The sequence below is a fragment of the Drosophila elegans genome, unplaced genomic scaffold (assembly GCF_018152505.1).
Source record: "Drosophila elegans isolate 14027-0461.03 unplaced genomic scaffold, ASM1815250v1 contig_208, whole genome shotgun sequence".
Classification (NCBI taxonomy): Eukaryota; Metazoa; Arthropoda; class Insecta; order Diptera; family Drosophilidae; genus Drosophila; species Drosophila elegans.
Genome location: NW_024545578.1, coordinates 16,727,143 through 16,749,080, shown reverse-complemented (window position 1 = coordinate 16,749,080; position 21,938 = coordinate 16,727,143). Strand labels below are relative to the sequence as shown.

The 21,938-nt window shown below is 37.0% G+C and overlaps 1 protein-coding gene across 2 annotated transcripts; it reads right to left on the bottom strand.

Moving 5' to 3' along the window:
• Positions 1-1,061: 1,061 nt before the first annotated feature.
• Positions 1,062-21,494, bottom strand: LOC108147508 (lachesin). 2 transcript variants are annotated; one of them, XM_017274077.2, is made up of 12 exons: positions 21,337-21,494; positions 15,883-16,351; positions 13,232-13,338; positions 11,516-11,720; positions 11,276-11,437; positions 10,705-10,833; positions 8,668-8,758; positions 7,746-7,829; positions 7,413-7,522; positions 6,148-6,210; positions 4,158-4,439; positions 1,062-4,096 (listed from the first exon to the last, which is right to left on the bottom strand). In XM_017274077.2, the coding sequence occupies exons 2-12, from the start codon at positions 15,995-15,997 to the stop codon at positions 4,035-4,037; spliced, it is 1,410 nt and encodes a 469-aa protein (XP_017129566.1). In that variant the 5' UTR covers positions 15,998-16,351; positions 21,337-21,494; the 3' UTR covers positions 1,062-4,034. The 2 variants fall into 2 exon arrangements, with proteins under 2 accessions (XP_017129566.1, XP_017129565.1); XM_017274076.2 differs by lacking the exon at positions 21,337-21,494 and adding an exon at positions 21,283-21,318.
• Between the last annotated feature and the right edge of the window lie 444 nt (positions 21,495-21,938).

Here is a 21,938-nt window from a genome sequence, read left to right as displayed (position 1 = left end):
TTTCATATTGTTTTGGTACACTATGTTTTCATGTCCTTGATTTAATACTTTCGTTTTATGATCAAATGGCTAAGTTCTTTTCTAACGGCTTATTAAATACGCAATAATCATTTATTATTAGAATCGCTTCAATTTTAAATGCAATAACTTATGACTTATACTAGTCAATTTTACCTTTTTGCTTTAAATTATTGTTAAAAAGTCAATATGTGTCAATATGTACCCGGGTAGTCAAATATGTATTGCTTAGAAAAGTGACTTAAAACAATATTTTTTAAATATAAAAGTAAAATAAATAAATAAACTGTTATAAAAAATTAATGTTTTGATATTTGATATATATTACTTATGTTTTTAAATTAATATATATACTATTAAAAAAATAAAATGTTCGACAACAAAGTCTTTTATAAGTCGTTTTAAGTATGTTAATATAGTTAAGAATATCTAAAAGCTTTATCGAAAATAAGAACCTTGCCCATCACTTTTTATCCAGTTGTTTTTTGATTAGTTACTCTCCGGTGAATTTGGAATTTAGGAGGTGCGTGTCGAGGTTAATTGTTGCACGTCAACGCTCAAGCTGCTGAAATCTATGCAAATAACATTAAATTATCAAAGATTTTTTTGTGCGAGTCCCCGAAAGTGTTTAGCATATTTTGTGTTAAATTTATTTGCGTGACTCAAATAATTAGTAAACGCACACTGAGGTTTTGGCGGTCTGCCGGCTTTGCACTCAGCGAAAAACATTTGAATAGACTGCTACTAAAGGAGAGTTTCTTCTGTGGGATCAAAGAACTTGTTAAAAATATTTCCGAGTGCACATGTGTGTGTAATTTGGCTGTTCCTGTGAATAAACGCGCTCATTAACGTTGTTTTTTCGTGTGGTGTGGATTGTGAGCACCAGCCGCCGAATGTCAAACCCCGAAAAACAGGAAATTTGCATAAATGCCAGGCCAAAACCAAAGCCAACAACATTGGGCATGCCCCCATGTAATTGAGAGCTAGAATTAAATGCAAATGGTTTAATGAAACAACAGTTATTTATGTTCATTTACTTTGTTTGTTTTGTTCGGTTCGCTTTTTTTGGTATCAATCAACCTAAAGTTTTATTGTTTAATTATTATCGCATAATTATATAACTGCTTACAATTTAAATTTATTAATCTTAATCGTAGGTTTGTTTAATTTACCTTAATAAGTTTTTTTTAAAATTGTTTATTTTACAATAGTTTAGCGTTTCAAACAAAACTTCTGCTAAATGACTTCAATTTAACATGGAACTAATTTTTAAGACAAATTATTCGATTTTACTTTTGTGCCTGTAAGTGGGCATGTAAATTTGTTTGATTTTAAGTATTTAAACAAAGATTCAACGAAAAGCCACAAAACTACCTATTAACAAATAAAATTTGAAATATTTCCCAGATTGATCAATATAATAAGTTATATTTGTTATTTATTTTTTTACACTATGCCAACTTGTTTATAGGAAAACTGATCCGTTCTTATATTTTTATTCGCACAAAAAGCTTTAATCATTTTACACGTTATTCATTTGATGTTCAGCTTATTTTTGAAACACAGGCAACAAACAATATATTTACTTTGTAACGGCTATATTTGTCCTCTTGTATTTTTTGGCTTACTAGCCATTTAAGAGATAATTAAATATGTCCTAGTTGTGTGAACTTTACATTATTCTCCTTTGATATTGTTAATTATTTGCCAGAGCTTTTGACTAATATGTTTGCAATTATTTACTGGCTTACTAAATTGTTATTTTATGAAATGAATTTTTGATGCTTTAATTATACCTTCTCATATTTACACGCAACTAATAGGGTCAACATTTATTTACAGCTATATTTGGTTACATCAAAAATATTATGACCTCAAATAAAATGGTATATTTACAAACAAAACTGAAATTTTAATTAGCGCAATTTACTAATTAAGAAAAAAGGTTTGGTTAAATTTTGTAAACATTTGACGAGCAATTTATTGAAGCCCCAAATGAGCACTGCAATCTGGGTGACAATTTTGTTCATTATTCAGGCAATATAAATATTTAATAAACGCATAAATACTGATAAATTTTCGACAGTAGGGAAAATCTACGACTCCCCAAAGATTGTCATATATCCTTGGCCTGTCGTCTTTTCAGCTGAATTTATAATGCTTAATTAGCGGCATTGTTCGAGTGAACTGCACAGTCGACCTTACTTTACTGTACTTGCCCGTCTGCGGGGGAAATTAAATTAAATACATTAATTTTGTTATTGTCAGGACTTCGACACATCCAGGGCACAATGTTGATTATCAATATTTTCAACGCTGAATGTGCTTTTCTCCTTTTGGCATTAACAATGTTAATAAACAAGGGGGCAAGAGGATGGAAATGGAACCGCTGGCCCGGCGGAGAAAGGCAATTTCGTATGCGGTTTTCCATCGTTCATTATGTTTATGTCAATGCAAACTTTATGCAACACAAGTTGAATTATTAAAATCGTGCAACGACGCCGGGGTATAAATACAGTGAATTGGCGGGCCTTTAACCTGCAACTCTCCGCTTTTCGCCTGCATATTTATACGTATACATGAACCTATATGCAAATGGGCCATATATCTTATGGCCTTAATGTCATTTTTCTTTGCCCCGTCGATATCGCTGCTGTCTGTCTCTGGATCCAGATCCTTCTCACTCACTCCTTCCTCGACCCGGGCATGAGTTATGGCCAATAAATTGGACATGTTAACTGTGTGTCATTGTGCGGGGCCAAGAGACCGCAGGCCACGCAATTTTATGCTGAAATTAATTGCAAGTATTTCGCACGGACGAGAGGACGAGGCGACGAAAGGTGAGGCAGACAGGACACATGGCAACGGGTCGTATGGGTAATAATATAATTAGCATGCACATTTATTAAAAAGTGATGGAAGTGCACAAAAGCCGATGACGATGATGACGAGACCGAAAGCCAGGAAACGGAATCAAGGCATTGCAAATTATTATTGCAAATTTGTACCACAGCACTGGCAGCAGGGAAACGGTTAAAATGAATGACATTTTCAAGGCGCTTAAATGTCACATGGCCACAATATTCAGAGCTCTCGTTGGGCGTTCCGAGGGCGGGGCTGACTTGACACGCCATCGACTTTTTCTTTCATTAAATAAATTGAAATTTGTTGCTTCTGTTTGAAAACGGGTTGAAAAATTTGTCACAAATTGAACGAAGATATCCGGTAGTTAAGTGTCGGGAGATTTAACTTTTTAAATTGCTGTTCAGCTTTTTAAATGTGAATAAATATAATTGAAAGTTCGAAAAATTGAAATAAATTATAATATACTAGAATCCATAGCCATCCACATTCCATCATATTTTATAAACTCAACTTAACACACACTCCAAGTTCTTAAACTATAAAGAAATCGTAATTACCATAAGAAATCATTTAAAAATATACGAACATGAATTTCAGATATGTTATATTCCAAAAAAAATAAAACATTTTTAATCGTGATATGAGTATGTAAAGCATCAGGCCTTCTTATTCTGCGATATGTTGAAAGTCAAAGATTAAGCTGTCAAATAAAAGCAATACAATAATTTCCGCACTTGAAAAGCTTTGCTTTATGGCGCTCTTTTAAATAACAAATCATAAAATGTACGCTTTAACCATTTTGGATTTCAATTTATGTATTGTACATTTAATATTTCCACTTCGTAAATATGATGCAGTGGTTTGTCTTAGGCTTAAAATTTCATAAGTACTGTACATACAATGAGCATTTTATTGCGTTGCAAAATACTGTTTTTTCTTTTAGTTTTCGTTTTAATAATTTTACAAATTTATATAGCTTTGAAGTGAGCCAAGTTTGAAGCATTTTTGTTGTTTTTTTTTGAATTATTGGATTTTGATATACTTTCGGCTATGAAATATGTTGATGTTCCTAAACTATCCCCCCCTTTTCTAGACCCCCTTTGGCTGCATTTTCTTAATGCTTATTGAGTGACTCAAACGGTTTATTGATTTCAAAGCAGAGCCAGATAGAATCCAGAGCCCAGCAGCAGTGCCCTATGAAGCAGCAGGCCAGCTAGAGAAAATATGATTTATTTGGGGGGCTGTCTGGAGGTTCGAGGACTTTTCGAACTTACCCACTGACGAGGCGTACTCATTCGGTGGTCGTTCCGTGTAGAACATGCTCTTGCCTATCGCCAGGGATCCCTTGGACCCCACCGACGAAAGACTATTGCCCGTCGCACCGCCTGGCAGAGCAGAGGTCTGCATGGAAGTCGAGGACGAGGAGGCCGCCGAGGAACTGCCCCCCGAAGATGATGATGAGGCCGAACCAGGGTACAACTCGTTCTTCATGGCATAGCCCACATCCGTTTGCAGGGATTTCGTTGTGTCGTTGCGTGATGAGGGTATGATATTGTCTGCAGATTAGATGCCGAATAATATAGTTTAATGGGCAAATATAGAGTAATAACTCTTAAAAGAGAAGTTAAACTTTTATTCCTATTGATGGTAAAAATAGAATCTCTCAATAATGATAAAAATATTGTTATATATTTTTTACTGTTTTAAAATACATTTCTTAAACAGCTGATTTTCAACAGACAACAAAGATAAGTTGGTTTTAAATTTAAACTATAGATCATAACATTATTAATTGTTCAAATGGCAAAAGAAGTTTTAGTTTTTCTTTGGGGTCCAGTTAATATAAGTTAAGACACTGCTAAAAGAAAACCTTTTTGAAATCCTCTATTAACTTTGTGTCACAGAAAATTAGTCTTTGAAACACTCAAGCTGTCGAAAATCGACATAAACTTCTTGTTTGTTGCCCACTGTTTGTTAATGTGTGGGTCACTATTGACTAGCAAAAGTTACGGACTCTTAAACAAAACTTAACCCCTGCCTGACATGGTTTTCAAGTTAAATTGCGTGGAAATCTTGGCTGCGATACAAAAAATTTATATCGCCGCACAAAAGGCACAAACTCACACATGTGCATCGGCACATACACACAATGGCTCACGCACACCCACACCCACACACTAACAATAACAACCTTTGTTGGCTGACTCCTGGATTAGGTTCCGTTGCATTGCTCGCGCGCTGCTTTGCCAGTCACTTTAAATAAAATATGTTTGGTCTTTTGCTCTGCTCTCCAGCTCGCTGGCTCTCGGGCTCAAAGTCTGCGGCAGTGTTTCAAATGTGTTTCCAACCTAATGCCCCCGAAAATCCTCCTGCCCCCCAGCATAATCCCCAGCATATTGCTTTGCCCAGCGCCAGGACTTGGACATGGCAACGGGAAAAGGAGACGGCCACAAGCTCGGACGGAGACTTGAAAGTGTGTGTACTTTTCTGCTCGACTTGAATTTCAACAGGAGCCAGAGAAAAGCACACAAAAAAAAGTATATAGTATATACATTTTGTTTCATTTAAAAATATTTGCTGCCTCAAAAATATGTTATATAAATTAAATTTAAGTGTTACAAGCCAATAGAATTTTACTTTAAGGTTACTTTTAAAAGTTTATAGTTTGTTAACTCAATTTCAGATATATTTCAAATATTTGAGGTTTTTTAATGATAAAGACTTATAAAATACTCATTTTAACTAGAGTACCAAACAAATTGGCACTATCAAAATAAATTCTTCACGGAGCGTTGATCATTTTGACTACTAATAAATTTCTTTAAAAACTGTTTTCAAATATAGTTCAATAAAAATAATTCCTTTAAAAATTCTAAATTTTGAAAGAAAAATTACAAGTATAAAGCGTTGTACAAATAAAGCGTTTTTCTCCGACTGTGAGTGGAGATGAAGGGAAGCGAAAAACCCCGTCGCTGAAATAGTCAAAAGTGCTTTACTTTATCTCTTGGTGGGCGTGTTCCACTCCCCCTTTTCCCACCCCTTCCCTGTTTCCTTCAGCGCCACCCTGTTTGTGGATCTGTCTGGCTTAGCTGCTACTTTCGCAGTTTTGTTTGTGGCTCGCCGTATCCTGTATCCTTCCCTCCGTGTGTATGTGTGAGTGCGAGTGTGTGTGTGGTGTGACTTTCACGCTCAACGCTGAATGTGTTAAGCGCAAATACGGAGCATTCCGCACATTTTCCCGCATCCGACTGATACTATACTTACTCTCCCTGGACTCGACGGTGGTGTGGGTGACCTGCTTGGATGGTGTGGATGGCAAAGGTATTTCTGCAAATGGAATTGAATAACATTGCATAATTAATAATTATAAAGGCATCCAGCAACAGCAGCAACGGGCAGCCACAGGCAAAGGCGGCCAAAGAAAAATATAAAATTATACAAAATGGTTTTTCATTTCATTATGTCGGCAGAATTTATGTCGGTTGCTGCTCACTGGTTTACTATGTCAAGTGTGGTTTCTCCACAGGTAAGGTCAAACGCACATTTTCCTAGCTTCAGTTGAAGGTGGTCGGGGCTCAAAGTGTGCATAAATTAAAGAAATTTTACTTGTAGTTAAAAGCCTTGTGGGTTTCAGACATAAACACAATTAAGCTGCTAACTTAAACTTAGTGAAGTCTTGGTAATTTCTTAAAAACCTGTTTTTAACGTTGGAGTTTATGATTGGGTTAAAATGTTTGCCTACTTTTTATTTTTAGCCTATATCTTTGTTTAAGGATAAGTTAAAAAGACAACAAGTTGGTGGTATTGTTAGTCGAATAATACAATACCCTTAAAATTTAGTCAACCAATTTCCGATAACTTCGTCTAATTGCCAATTTTGTTAAATTTCACTTAGATCAAACCAAAACTAAATATATCAACGAAGAAGCCAAGTTCAACGCGTGTTTGGCATAACCTTTAGCATAGAGCACATTGAGCATTTGCCAAGTGCACAAGCTGAACGGCAGCTTATAAACAGGAGAAAAACCCGAAAACAGCCAAAGTGCATAAAAATAAATAAATAAATAAATGCAGGCAACACACACACGTACGTATGTACTCGGGATATGTACTATATGTTGGGGGCGACTCCTTGGGCTAGCAAACGATACAAAGTCAAACAATTCCGAAATTCACCTTTATTTTCCGTTTACGTTTATGGTGAATGTGTCTCCGTGTTGCCACGGGGTATGATGATACTGGGTGGATGTGATGGGTGGTTGGTAGTAGAATGGTGAACATTGGGCAGGGGCAGATATGGCCAGACACCAGCCACCGCTCGTTTAGTTTTACGCTCCAGAGGACAACGTATAGTGCACATATCGTGAGGGTCGTGAGGATTCCGGGTCTATAGGTAAAAGCTTTTGGCAAAATTGTGCCACAAAGGGCGCACGATATTGCATTGCTCGGGGTGAGTGTGTGTATGTGTGTGTGTGTGTGTATGTTTGCCGTAACTAGTGCACTTAAGTTACCAATACAAATGCACTTACCGTAAACACGTATGGAGCCTTCCGTTTCCCCCAGCGAGTTCTTCGAGATGCATCGATAGTTGCCAAAGTCACCATATTGTAGGTTTCTTATCGTCAACTTCATGTGGGCACTGCAAAAGGATACGTTAAGCTTAAGGACATATCCATAGAATAGTTTTCCTTTCGCCAGCTTATCTTCGAGTTCGAGTTAGAGATCCGGGGCGAAAACATTTGCACTTGCACCTGACCCCCAAAAGGCAAGTGCAAATGCATGATAAATATTTAACAACACAATTTCGGTATGCTGTAGTTTGTTTTTATTCGGTATTCTGTTTTTGTTTTAAAGCGACTTACCGATAGGAGTTCTCCGTGTAGTCGGTTTTATATTTCTTGCTCGGCAATACCATCACCGAGTTGTATACCCAATAGATGATGGCCCTGCAGGTGGGAAAACATTTCAGTATTACCAGTTAAACTCAAATCGAATGTAAACGAAAATGTGAACTACACACACACACACGGAAATAAGAAAACTAATCAAATTCTCGAATGAAAGTAAATATTTTAACAAAATCAATGAGAAATCGAATGAACTGAATTCAACAGACACACACAGACCCGTTGGAATATCAACCAATACACACTAGCTGCAATCAGCTGCAATGCTAAATTTTTTAAAATCAATACAAATAGAAGGAGTTGAAGTAAAACATACCTAAAATACACGCGTAAAAAATTAAAGGTCTTTAAAGCATACATAAAAATATCTTGGTACAATGGTGCTTTTTGAAATAATAGTCATGGGAAAATATAAAACTTTCATAGCTTTAAAATTAGGGTTTTTTCAATATTGTTAATATCAAATTTATTTTATTAACAAATTTATTGTAAATCTTAGTGTTAAACAAATTGAGGGTGCTCACGAAATGCCTAGCTTTGGTTGGAACTTAAAATAAATTACAACAACTTGCTTTTAAAAACAAAATTGAATTTATTTTTCAGCTTTTTAATTTCAGAACAATGTTAAATATTTTAAGAATGTAACTGGTTATCTAATGTTTTAGCTGTGCTCTAAAATCATTTTAAAATGCATAATATTTTAAAATTAAAATTATAAAATTTCAAATGTTTTGTCTCTAGGTAAATAACATTTATTCAAAATAAACCTGTTTCAGACACACAGCTTAAATGTATGCTACATAAAATTTAAAAGAAAACAATAGTAAAAGGAAAACGAAAGGCAAGGGATGTGGGAAACCATTCCAAAGAGCCTCACTTGGGATGCGCCTCCGTGTGGCAATCGATGGTTACATCTGTGCCGGATGGAGCGCCAACAAGTTGATTCGGCACCCAAATCATGGGTGAAACTGCGGAGAAAGAAGGGTAGAAACAAAAAAATAGGTTGATATGGTACGTAAGCAAATGTAAAGGGCACCTGGGGGTAAACTCAGGTGGTGGGAAATGCGGAGACAGGTGTCGCTGCAAAAGCACGCATAAGCGGCAGCATTATGCCTGTTCAACGTTTTCCAACCACGACTCTACATTTTTTTTCGCCAGCTTAAAATGAAAGTGCAATGACAAAGCTGGAAAACTAAGACGAGAGAAACAGCCAGCATATAAGTGGAGCGATATACAATATGGTTAAGACAACACGTCAGCAAAACGAGGGTACGTAGCTGGAGAAATTAAGTTTACCAGAAAGTACGTGCTCCGGATGGGTTTGTCCCTTAAGGTTGTCTTGGGCATAGAAGAGATTCCCTAAGTAACATAAAAACCATTCTTAGATGTTTTAAAGCATTAACACTTCATAAATTTTATAATAACTAACACCATCAAATCCTTTGATGTCCCTTGACTTATAGTTTGGCATTTAATGAAAATCTATTCTGATTTTCAATTTTGTATAAGTATACAAATTTTGCACAGGTATTTAAAAATTGTGTACATTTTTAATACATTTTAGTCCTTTTTAACGAAAGTCTAAAATTCTTATGTGCTTTCCCTCAATTTCTACCACTCAAACTAAACGCATTTCGGCCATCCCTTTTCCTTAATCGCTTAACATCAGTCTTTGTCTCCGTCTCAATATATTGATCCTTCCATCTCACTTAACACAAAATATATGTGTATTTTTTTTTAAGCCAACCTCAACGAGACTGTATATTAGGTTGCGCATTTTTAGCCACCAAAGTTCCCTCCTCTAAACACAAAACCGAAACCGAAACCGAACCCGAAACCAAAACCCCTTTTCCAAACGAACAACAAAATTGAAAGGAGCACAACGAGCTAGTTGGAAATTTAAAACGCTCCTGACAATGCCTACACCTGCAATATGAGGATTGCTACCTTCCAGCTGGCACGCCCCCTTTCAACGCCCTTTGGTTCAGCCACGCACAAAACCGTTCATAATAAAATAGAGAGAAAAACACACAGAGACACACACGGCGAAACAGAAAAACGCCGTCAAAGTCATACGTGCAACGCCGGCAAGTGACTTTATTGCAGGTACGTGACGTGAATTATTGTCAAGGGGGCGAAATTGGTGGACCAGGGGCGTAGTCGGGGGCAGTTGGGCTTAGAGAAGGGGGCAGGTTGGATGAAACTCGTTAGGATTAACAAGCGTTTACTGGCGCACGGCGTGCAATGGCAGCGTAACTTTTACGCCCAGCGACAGGACACCATATCTAGTGCTCCTAAAGACACTCAGAAAAATTGTTCGGCTTAAATGCAGACCCTGAACTAATTTTTAAGTTTTTAGATCTTTTTTTAATGAAGTTTTAATGCCATTTTTGATTCCTATCTTAAAAAAAATTTAATTTTGGTTTGTAAAAATATGACAGAATAAAAAGCATTCATAAAGTTTCCGCTTTTTCTGTCAGTGTATTCTATACATGTATCCGTTGTTATATATCAGCTGCATTAGATGGCGGCAGCTTAGCTGCGTTTGTCACTCATTGCCGGAGCAACGAGCGTGCAGTTAAATTGATGAGCAGCAGGTACCAAAAGCCGGCGATGCGCAGCTCCATGAAGGAATATGGCACGAAAAGCAAATAGCTGGATGGTTGGATGGCTGGATGGATGCCAGTAAGCCGGGATGGCCGGATAGATAGATGGATGGCCTGGCTGGATGAATAGCCTTCTCGCGTTCCGGTAAGTGCACGCGCGTGTTTCAACTAAACTGACAAAGGCAGCCAACTACGGTCTAATATAATATTCACCCCTTGTTCCCCGTATCCCCTCGTACTCCCCCGTTAGGAACCGTTTTTATTCCTCATTTGGTTGAGTCTATGCCCCCCACTAATCGAATACTCACACTCCACATCCAGAATGATCCGTTTGGACACTGAGGGCGGAACTCCATTGGTCGCGATACACAGATAGGCGCCCATTTCATTGCGACTCACTTTGGTCAGCGGAAGTACATCGCCATCGTACACGAGAACTGATGTAGCATTTTTAGTGGGAAGGACGACGTTCGGAACATGGAAATAAACGTACCAAAAACATTAAGAATTTAAAATGTAAATAATCGTTACATTTTTAAGCAAGTGTGCAAATGATTTAATTCAACATTCCGAGCAATAAATAATCCTAAATTACTTAAAGCTTTGGTATAGATAATTCTGCTGTTTTCAATTATTTCAATATTTTAACAAAAAAAAAATTTAAATTTAAATTTAAAATTCACCTAAATATATTTCAATCAATAATACAATTTTTAAATGTTTGTTTAATAATTAAATAAAAGAACAACAGTTTAATCACTTCCCGGCAGTAAATAAATAAAAATTTAGTTTTTTAGACATTTTTAGAAATTATACGTAAAAAGAAAATCTTTCAAATCAAAACAAATCACCAGAAGCATTTTCCCTTTTTTCTCTTACCTTTTTTCTTCTTTTCGACGGCAATTTCCTCGCCATCCTCACGTCGCCAAATGATTTTTGGGGCTGGGAAGCCATCAGCCCGACATGTCATGTTGATATTTTGATTTTCACGCACCGCCACCGAGGATGGCGTACTCTCAATGTCCAAAATGTTTGGTGGAACTGAAACAGAGCATGACGAACATTTAAAATCGAAATGATTCCAGTTGGTTTAGAGAGGCAAACAAGGGGAATACTCACCAACCACCTGCAGATAGCCGACTTGGCTAATCATCGGATTCGTGTTGACCTGGCACATATAGTAGCCGCGATCATCCTGATGGGCCTGGTTCACGTGCAGGAGCCACGTGTTGTCGGTGTAGGTGATGCTGTATCGCGGAATCCTCGATATGACATGCCGGTGAATGGTCAGTATCATTTGCCTGTCGATGTGAATCCAGGCCACCTGCCAAATGAGGGTCATTTTAAAAATCGATTCACATCATTCGCTCAATCCGTAGTTAATGTCGAAAGTCCTCAAGGCTGTCCTTAAAGACCCAACTATTCAGACTCCCGGCTAAAACACATGTGGAGAGCCCGCCATTATAAATGAACGTCATGTTGTGACGCAGGACCCGAGGATAAAGCCAGCTTGACAGCTGTTTCCGCATTTTTAATACACTTTTTTGGCTCCTTCTGTTCGCACTTTCCTTGGGCTTCTTTTGCCTTTCCACCAAAGAACATGATACACAGTAAGATAAAACGTTCACATAAAGTGCGTTGTCTTACTTCAAAAAAATAGTATTTTTGTTAAAATTTTCAAATATATATATTAATGATTTTATTTGGAAATTAGGCACTCAAAAAAGTGTACGTAAAGTTGTTTGATTTTTAAGTTTTTCCTTTCATATGTTTGTTTACTTACAGCAAATGTGTTTTTTTTTAGGTTCACTAATTTAAAATTATTTTAAGTTCGTGAAAATTTATTTTGTACACAACATTTTTTGTTCGTTTTTTCCAAGTGAACTAAAGTCCCAGTACAATTTTATTTGGAGATTTCCTTTTAATGTGTTTCCATATAAGGTCTGACTTCCTACGGCTTAGTGAATAATTTTCCCCATTAAAGCCTTATTCGTAGCCATTTTTTACACTGGGCTGGACGGTCAGACGGATTCTTTTCGTTGGAAGGATTTTCCCGGCCTTGAGTCAGCTGCAAACTTTTCAAATTTGCCCTCAGCACCAGCACTGACAGCAATGAGTTTCTCGCCTTACTGTCCTCTACCATTTCCTCATGTCCAGGCCAATGTTGACAAAAGGCCAATATGAGCAAGGAGCAAGGACTCGTATTCGTATCCTAGCTGGGTGGTCTTCGTCCTGGGGACAGTGTTTTATATGAAGTTGATATGGCGAGTAAATATTTGTGATTTGTTATGAGCTCGCTGTGTGCCAGCAGCTGAGGGAGATAAATGATAAGTGATTTTCTAGCCATTTTGCTTGGTCGAGAGAGCGCCAGAGGTCCAAGTCCTGGCCAGTTCTGTATCCTTAGCTTATTGTGGATTAGTTGCATATATGCAGCTCTGGCCAGGGCTCACAAATTGTGTCTCCGGGCAAACAAAAGTTCGACTTGCTAATGACAGCTCAAAGTCATCGACGGTGAGTGCTGAATTTCCATTGTAATAGGAGTAATATTTTGATAGGCCTCGTTATCTCTAAGCTGACAATTGAGCTCCCAAAACGTCTGTCATTCTGCCTGCCGTCAGTCAGTCAAACGCCATCACTTCGGTCCTATGGCAATTTGTGAAATTGATTTTTGACAGTGTCCGTCTCGGTTGCAAACTCCTTCATCAAGTGGCCTAGCCTCGGCCATGGCGTTCAGTTTACGCACGATTTATGACAGTTGTCCCAAGTGTTTCCTCATCCCCGGGGTTTTCCCACCGTCCCACTTTCCCAGAATTTTCCCCTTTACCCGTTTCTCACCTTGTAGCCACCCAAATGCTCGACAACACATGGCAGATTGGCATCTCGACCCACGGCGACGGTGACGTTTGGTATCGGCTGCGCAAAGCGTGGCTCATCCATCATGACTGCGAATGAAAGGAGGCGGCCAAAAGAGCCACGGGGTGACTTAGTTAGTTAATGAGTGAAAGAGTCAACTAAAGAAACCTAATTCTACGCCTGACCAACTGAATTTTCGTTTGACTTCAGATGAAGCCTGGAAGCCTGAATAATGGCTAACACAATGCTCGAATTACTTTTGCTCAGGGTTCCAAAGGGAGCAATTGAAGGCCCTTGCAAGCTAATTACCCGGAAAATCGTTACTTATATAAATAAATCTGATGAACATTTGAGTTCACTTTAAAATGTTTTTAATTAATTTAAGAAATAAATATGAAGAAGATTTGTGTTCACTTTAAAAAATATCTACATTTAATGGGAAATAAATAAATAAATTTATTTACAATTTTTTTAGTTTATTATTTCAATAGTTCTTAAAGTATTGACACCGAATTCCAAATTTGGTTGATTAGTAATTTGCCTGTTACTACATTATTTAAAACATACAAAAAAACGAATTTCTTTCATTAATATACTTAATTAACAGGACAGACCTGCCGAAACTCAAAAAAAAGGACAACAATAAAAAGATGAAAAATATGGCAATAATGCCTCTTTTGTTATTATGATAAAATATCAATATCAAGAAGTGTTATAGATACCATGTTTTATTTAGAACAAAAAATAACTAAGTTTAAAAATTACACGGCTACCGACTTTTTCGTATATCGAAAAAAGTATATTAAACTAAAGGTTTTACAATCCGGAAGTGTAAAATTTAGTTTATATAGTGGAATCCTTTAATACAATTTAATAATTTAGTAAATAAAGTCACACAATTTATTATTTTTTTTTATACTCCTGCCTTCCAACAATAATGCCTTTTTTTCTTTTTAATTTAAAATGTTATTAAATAATTCTTCAAGCTACAAACCCTATTTTCTATTACTTTAAATTTCCCTTAAGTTCGTACTAAACTCGAAAGGAAAATTTCTGCCAAAAATAGTTTGCGAAAAATTCTTAAGTACGTATGAATAATTTGTGTGGAAGACACAGCGCTTGCCATGGAAACCATAACGAAGCCACTAAAGCCCAGCGGAGTGTGCCGGGTAATAAAAATAAAGAAGTGCAAATGTTGATGGAGGAGCAATAGCAGCTGTTGCCGGAAATCCCTGACCCGCAGGCCAAATATAATCAACAGCGGCAACGGCAACAAAAACAGTGGCGGCAATAGCAACAGCCACAGCCGCAGCGTCATTATGAAATAATTAAACAAAGCAATTTTTTATCTGGACTGGAGTGGGGCGAAATGGCAGCACGTAGTCGCCGCCTGTTGTGGCTGCCTGATGCAACTTCTGTCTCTGTTTTCCTTTTCTATGCATTCAGCTCGTGTTCGTGCCGCTGTCTTTGCCAGGAAAGTGCTGCACAAAAAGCGAATACTATATAAATAGTGCTTTCAGCCCCGACTATGGGATACCTGGGTAACTGGATAATAATTCTTACATTGCAACTCTACCTTACCTTTTACTCTCCACTTTGATATATTTTGTACTTTACAAAATGGTACATTGTCCCTTATCTTGAAATTCTATTTAGTAGTAGAATAACTGCAGTCACATTTTTTAGAACTTGTAATAAAATGCAAAAACCTTTAAAAATATGTCAAAATACATGTTAAGCAAAGACAATTTTCATAGAGTACAAATGTGGAAGATTTGTTTTACATGGCAGTTAAAGAAGTGTTAAATTGTATATTAGTCCAAATATTTTTATCTTAATGCATGAGAAAAAAATTAATGTTTTATAAAGTACCCCCCGCTTAGCTACACATTTTTTTATTCCTGTGATAAAGAAAACTATTGATGCTCGCTATTTATTTTTGTCAAATACATACCTAGTAGTGTTTTAATCGAAAGGAATATATAATGAAAACCAAGAACTTTAATCTATCCTATTCAGAAATGCCACATGCCCCTGTACCCTGGGTATAAACATGGTCTGCCTCCTGGCCAACTTGATGGGGGCCGTGTTGCCGTGTTATCTGCGTCATGCAGTCGGAGCACGCCCCTCTCCCCTTACTCCCAGCCACGCCTCTTTTGGCCGGCAGGCACCAGCATTGCACCTGTCTCACGGTTCACGGCCTTCACGTGCGTTTGGGTTGGAGTTTTGGGCTCGCTGCGAGGACAAGCGGCATTGCCAGCATTTTGAGGTCTCATTTTCTTAATTAAATTATGGCCAGATCTGACAGTTTCAACGTGGAACACAACACGTTTTCGGTGGCGGAAATATGATCGTATTTAAATGCTTATTAAAGAATTTTTAAAAATGAAGGAACAAGGAACAAGTTTTGTAGGCCAAATAGATTTGATCTAGATTATGCATTCAGAAAATAATGACTTTTAACAAACTAACTATAAAACAAAACTTAATCATCGACTTATAACATGCTAATCCCAAAGCAAACAAGTTGTCATTTTTTTAAATACACTTGAATGCCATACAAAATAATTGCTTTTAATTTATAAAGACCATTCAATAACCCACAATTGAATAAAACAAAAATGAATACTTACCGTGCGTCACTAGATTTGTCATGTAGATGAAGAACATAATCCGTCGATTTGTGAATCGACTAGGAAATATATTAAGTGCTATCAGCAGCAATTTAATTACCGTTAAAATAAACATTTTATTGTTTTGGTTGTTCTGTTATTGTTTAGTTATGTTTTAAATTTTATCTATGTCTGGTTCAAAATAGTTTTTTCGTTGCACTATTTTCGCTGTTGCTGGTATTTTCCGAACGACATTTTTTTTTTGATTTTTCCTCTTTTTATTTTTTTATATTTTACATTAATTTATTTTATTTTTTAAACATTTATTTGATTTGCGTAATTTAATTTGCACACACAAGTGAACACTTTGGCAATTCAAATTTCATTTAGCGTAAAGCTTTAAAAATCGCTTAATTCACTTGACGCGTCGAATTGCATTTTCGCATTGTTTCTGTTGTTGTTTTTGTTGTTGTTGTTGCGGTGGTTGTTGCTGCAGACGAAACAATGAAAATGGAAATAAAAATAAAAATGCAGCCAACACACATGGGGAAAGCAGTGAAAAGGGGCGGAGAAATGGCCACAGAGGAGCGCCGATTTCAGGGGATTATGGCATTTATTATTATTATGGCAGTCGTCCTGCTTTTTGGTATTGTGCTTTTGCTGGTACTGTTGTTGCCTGGGCTTTTCAATATTGTATGTGGACTACAACTTACACCAGCAACAAGCGAACGTAAAAGAATCGAAACTATATATGCCCTTACTCGGTCATTTTGTAAATACATTTTTTATCAAAAGCTTTGCAAGTAAAAAAGAGTCAAAAACTCCATTGATTCATACAGAATACCAGTAACAATAAATAATAGGAAAAATTTAATCAGCTACTCCTTTTTTAATTTCAAAAGATATTTAAATTCAATTTAATAATTGTTTATTAAATTAATTTTAATAATTAAAAATTATGATAAAACAATATTAATAGAATAATTATTATTTTTTAATTTATTTAATAGAAAATGGTTACAGTCCCTGAACTAAAACGTTATTCCATAGCCTGACTGTCCTGCAAATTTTCTCCTGTTTTATTGTTGCATTCTTCAAATTGCAATCGTAAAACCCTCTTGAGTGGTATGCCAACAATGGGCGTACGCATTGCAGCTCGGTTTTCATTGCGGGGAACCCCCAGCTATAAAGGGGGTTATGACTGGTTGGTTGTTTGGCCGTTGGTCGCTTTCGGCCCTCGGTTTGCCAAGTTCATTTGGCCACCTCGCCTTCGCCCTCTGCCAATGCAACATTTATTATTAATAGCACTTTATTCCGGCCAGTCGACGTCTGTGCGGCCGTTCATACACGAATATGTCCACGTATGAATGCGTTCCATTGATGTTACTATTTTATGGGCCCAGAAATGCGTTTTTCGACGATGGATAGCCGGCAGTAACTGCTGTGTCATTGTAACAGTTACTTTTAGGGTTAACGTCACGGTGACCGCTGATTTCTGTTGTAACTCCTGTTGCCAGCGTTTTATAACGACAGTTCCATTGCACTCCAAATGCATTTGTTGCATTTTTACAGTTTTCGTACAATGAGAATTCCAGTGGTATGTTAAGTTTATCCCTGTTTTGGGTCTTGTTTTCCCGTTGAAATGAATTTCAACTGACTGGTTAGGCTGATATTTGGGCTGCACTCCCTGACTTGGTCGCGAACAATTTCGCGAAATGAAATATGAATGAACATTCCATATCAGCTTCCTGCATAGCCAGAGTCGTGCTCTTCCCATTCGTCCTCACAACTCCTCTCCAGCGACCGTGATTCAGTTGATCCACTTACTGAACCCAACTGAGTTGACGCTTCAATAAATATTTAATTCTGCCACAAAAAAAAAGGATGTTTTTGATGCGATGCTTTTGGTAGTGAATCGTTCGCTATCTGACAAAAGATTCATATATTAATGCAGGAGAATTTATTAATTTTGTTTTTATTATTGTGATATTGTAAAACTATTTGTGTAGATACCTTTACTCGTAAAGTCAATAAAAGGAATGTTTTATAAAAACCGATTTATGAAATGTGGGAATTCAGATTAAATTGCGTTGTCTGGTGACATTATATTTGGTAAGGCTATGTTTAGATAAAATTGGTTTTGAATTTTCAAGAAATTCTGTTCCCTTAAGGAATGTCCAATCGATAAATAATAACCTACATTGCCCCCAACTTTATTAATTAAAAGTTTCTGAAGAACGTCAAATAAGGAGTATATTAGCAATCAAACTTTGTATATATCATTATAATAATTGTAAGCCTTCATTTGTTTTCCATTATTCTTAATAAAATAATACAAATAACTCGACAAGCGTAAAAATCAATGGAAATGACCTAGAAATCTTTGTCAGATCATTAGCATATGTCGCCAGCAAAGGACACAAATCCAAACTCAAACGCACTGTGCGTGTGAGGGGGCGTATCCTTTTGGCCTTCATGTGTGTGTATTATTCCGACGAAATGGGCGTGTTGTTGGCTTGCTTTGGTTTTTGACATTTTATTACCGACAACATTGTTTAGCTGGTCAATTCCCCTTTCAGCCCCGCCACTCCCACACAGTCTTCGCTGGGCTTGAAGTAATTAGGTTGAAATTACAAATTATGGGGTCCATGTAGCAGATTATTACGACAGAATTTGGAGAGCTGCTGAAAGCGAAATGGCCATGACTGGTGCACTGGGGAACATTCGGGGGAAAACAAATGCTGGAAATTTTTTGTTTTGCTATTTTGTCCCTTTTTCAAACGGACGACAAACGGCAGCAGCAACCGAAGAGAGCTCGTTAAAAAGCACTTAGGGGGAAAATCAGGGACGGAGGCAGTTGGGTAATTATGATGCAATCAGTACGCCAATGTCCACTTTTAGGCCAGAGCGCAATCACAACTTAACAAGCCCGACATGTATAAATTGAAGCTAACCAGCGTTTCCGCTCGCGCAACTCGGAGAAAGCCTTTCACTAGCAGAATTCCTCAGATGTGACAAGTGGAATTTTCGCCAAAGAAAAAGGAATAAAAGCTGAAAGCGGGAAATTCTAAAAACCACAACGAAGCGAGCCAGGACAAACCATAAAAGACAGCCTCAACTGCACACTCAAGCTGGAATACAATGTAAATTATGCTTGGAGGTAGCAGAAGAAGTGGCATTCATGGCTGTCATCTCCTTCAGCCCGTCCCTTTCACTCCACTCAGGCTGTCTCTTTCGGCGACAGGAGAATTGTCGGCCAGGCAGCTGATCTGACAGCCAGCGAAAATGGAATTGCTTGCAGATGTCTGAATCTGGATACACTACAACACCCAGTTGGAACAGTTATATATGAAAACAGTAATATGTTAAAACAAAGAAGGAATAGAATGTAGTTACATTTTGAAAATAAATAGACCATTCCACTTTTTTTTTTAGATTTAAAGCTTAGTTTTTCAATATATATAAATAATAACTACAATTTCTATTTAAATTTCATTTAAAAGCATTGTGTAGTAACATGCTTTTAAATGATTTTTTTAATGAGCTTAAATTCTTAAAAATAGTAAGATTTTGTTTGAAATCAATATGCTTTGAGCTAGTTTGGCTTAATATAGTGTTCTTGCATTTTCCTTGAAATAAAATTCATTTTATAGTGTAAGAAATATGTAGTAAAATATTGAGCGCAATGTCATAAAGTGCAGCCAGAAAATGCATTGAATTTTCCTTTTCTTTCGCTGCCATGAATACGTCTTTTCCATCCTCGGCAACTGTTTCTAAGGAATCTTTCCCTTTATTTCCTTATTAATACCACCAACAACCAACAAAAAAAACTCAGAATACGATTTGATAATTTTACATTCATTGTGTGCAGCCTTGGGAGTGCTAATTAGTAAATGTTCTTGTTTTCCCTCCACTATTCTTTGTTTGAGTTGGGGAAAAATATAGTCCTAGAAGGAAGAGCCCCAAGCTGTTAATGAGCTTGAGGCAAAACACACAAGCACACATTTTCTTGCGGTCCATTTTGGTAAGAAAACAGCTTATAGTTGGTTTTCTCGAATTTGAAGATTGCTTTTTCGGCTGAAAGTATTTTGCCTCATTAAAAATATTAGGAACCAATGGATTTTAAGGGTGGGGAAAAAGTTCGAAAGAAATAGCAATTTGGGTACGTTGGGTACTATAAAACAAACTAATCAATCTTTAATTTAATGCAGTTTTCATTAATAACAAGTAATAATGAGTTTAAGATGATAATTACCCTGTTTAAAACGTTAATAAAACTTATTTGGGTGCTGTATGAAAGAAAAAAGCCTATAAGCCTTAAGTAATTAATAAATATTATCGTTTTCTTTAAACAGCTATTTTAATAAACTGATCATAAAAATATGTATTTTCCAATTTATATAGCACACTTTGAAGTAAACTAATTATAGTCTTTAGGTGATGATTAACTTGACTTCCACTACGATTTTGAATTTAAAATATTCATAAAATGTTAAAATATTCCACATTTTTGTAATTCAGTTTTTTACTATCAATGTCCTATTTCACTTTTATCTGTTTGCCACTATAACTTTTAAAGTGAACCCAATTAGAGTTTATTCGTTGGCAAATGGCTTCGTCTGGCAGCGATTACATTTCAGATTTCCGCTCCACACCATCACGGAACTGTCAATCCCTGAAGCAAAACGAGCTCTTTGAGATGCAAAAACAATTGATTTATTAATGCACTCGATGGCAATAAAACCGCGCTCCTTGTTGTCCGTACTTTGCCGCACCTAGTGCATTGAACCAGAAAGATGATGATGTTTGAATAACGAGGCAAATGATGGAAATAGACGAACCGAAAATAAAAGAAGATGATAAAAACGGGAAGACCCAGAGCCGAATGCCGTGAGACTTGAGTTTTCACTTAGTTGCCGGCTTGAACAGTAATTCCTTTACAAGCTGAAGGATATTAAAAACAAGAGAGGAAAGCTGGTGCAGCAGCAGCACCGAGAATGTTGCATAAACTTAACATAAATAATGGAAGCAATATTTCAGCAGCAGGAGCCGCCGGGATCCTGCAGAAACACTAGCAGCAGGAGAAGCAGCAGGACCAGAGGCATGAGCAGAGCCAAAGTAGCAACAAATGAAGTTTGGATGACTTGCAGCGCCGGCTGATTGCCGTGAAATTTATGTGGCACAGGGCTGAGTGAGCAACCTTCTCTCGTCTCCCGTCTTGGGCTTCAGTTTCAGCTGTATTTTTAATGAATTTTCCCCCGAATGCAAATGGCTGAAAAAAGAAAAATTGGTCCTTCTCATTCGATTTTCCTGCGCCATGGCTGCATTCAGGTAAACGAAATTTTAACGATCCAACCGCAAAATTTATTTTCGCCTGCTGTTGTTGCGGCACGAATTATTTTTATGACCAACCGCACTCACACACGAAATATTTTATTTGTTTAACACTTTGGCGGGTAATTGAATTTTAATTACATTTCTTTTTTATCTCGGTATAAGCACAAGAAGTAATTTTTCAGAGAGTAATTTGTTATTAACTCTGATTTTACTGTGTTGTATTTATGATTTGATTATTGTTTGGTATTTGGAGATTTTTCTTCTTTGGTGGAAACTCGCGCGGCTGACTGCCACTTCCGGAGCTGGTTCGAGTCAAACTGATTTTAAATCGTCCAGCTCAACGGCTCGCTTCATCGGTACGGACAAATAAGCTTCGTGTTTCCGAAATCCGAGTTTCTTACTTCGTATTCATTCGTTCTCAACTTCGTTTATGAGAAAGAAGAAAGTTTCGTCAAATTTCGAAAATGGTTTTTGGCGCAGGCGTCGCTATTTTTCGAACCAAACACGTGCTCGGCTTCCGATGAGAAAGAAATTCGAGGAGAAAACGGAACCCAAATCAAAACAACATTTTACTTTGCGCCCTTTTTTTTAATATTCTCCGAGCTCTGGCTCTTTGTGACAAAAATGTGGGTGAGAAGAGCGCAAAAGAAGTACAACAACTGGAACAACAACTTGTAAGCAACGCATAAATCTCATTGGCCAAGAATGTGTAGGCCAAAATTAATTCAAACGAGCGAACC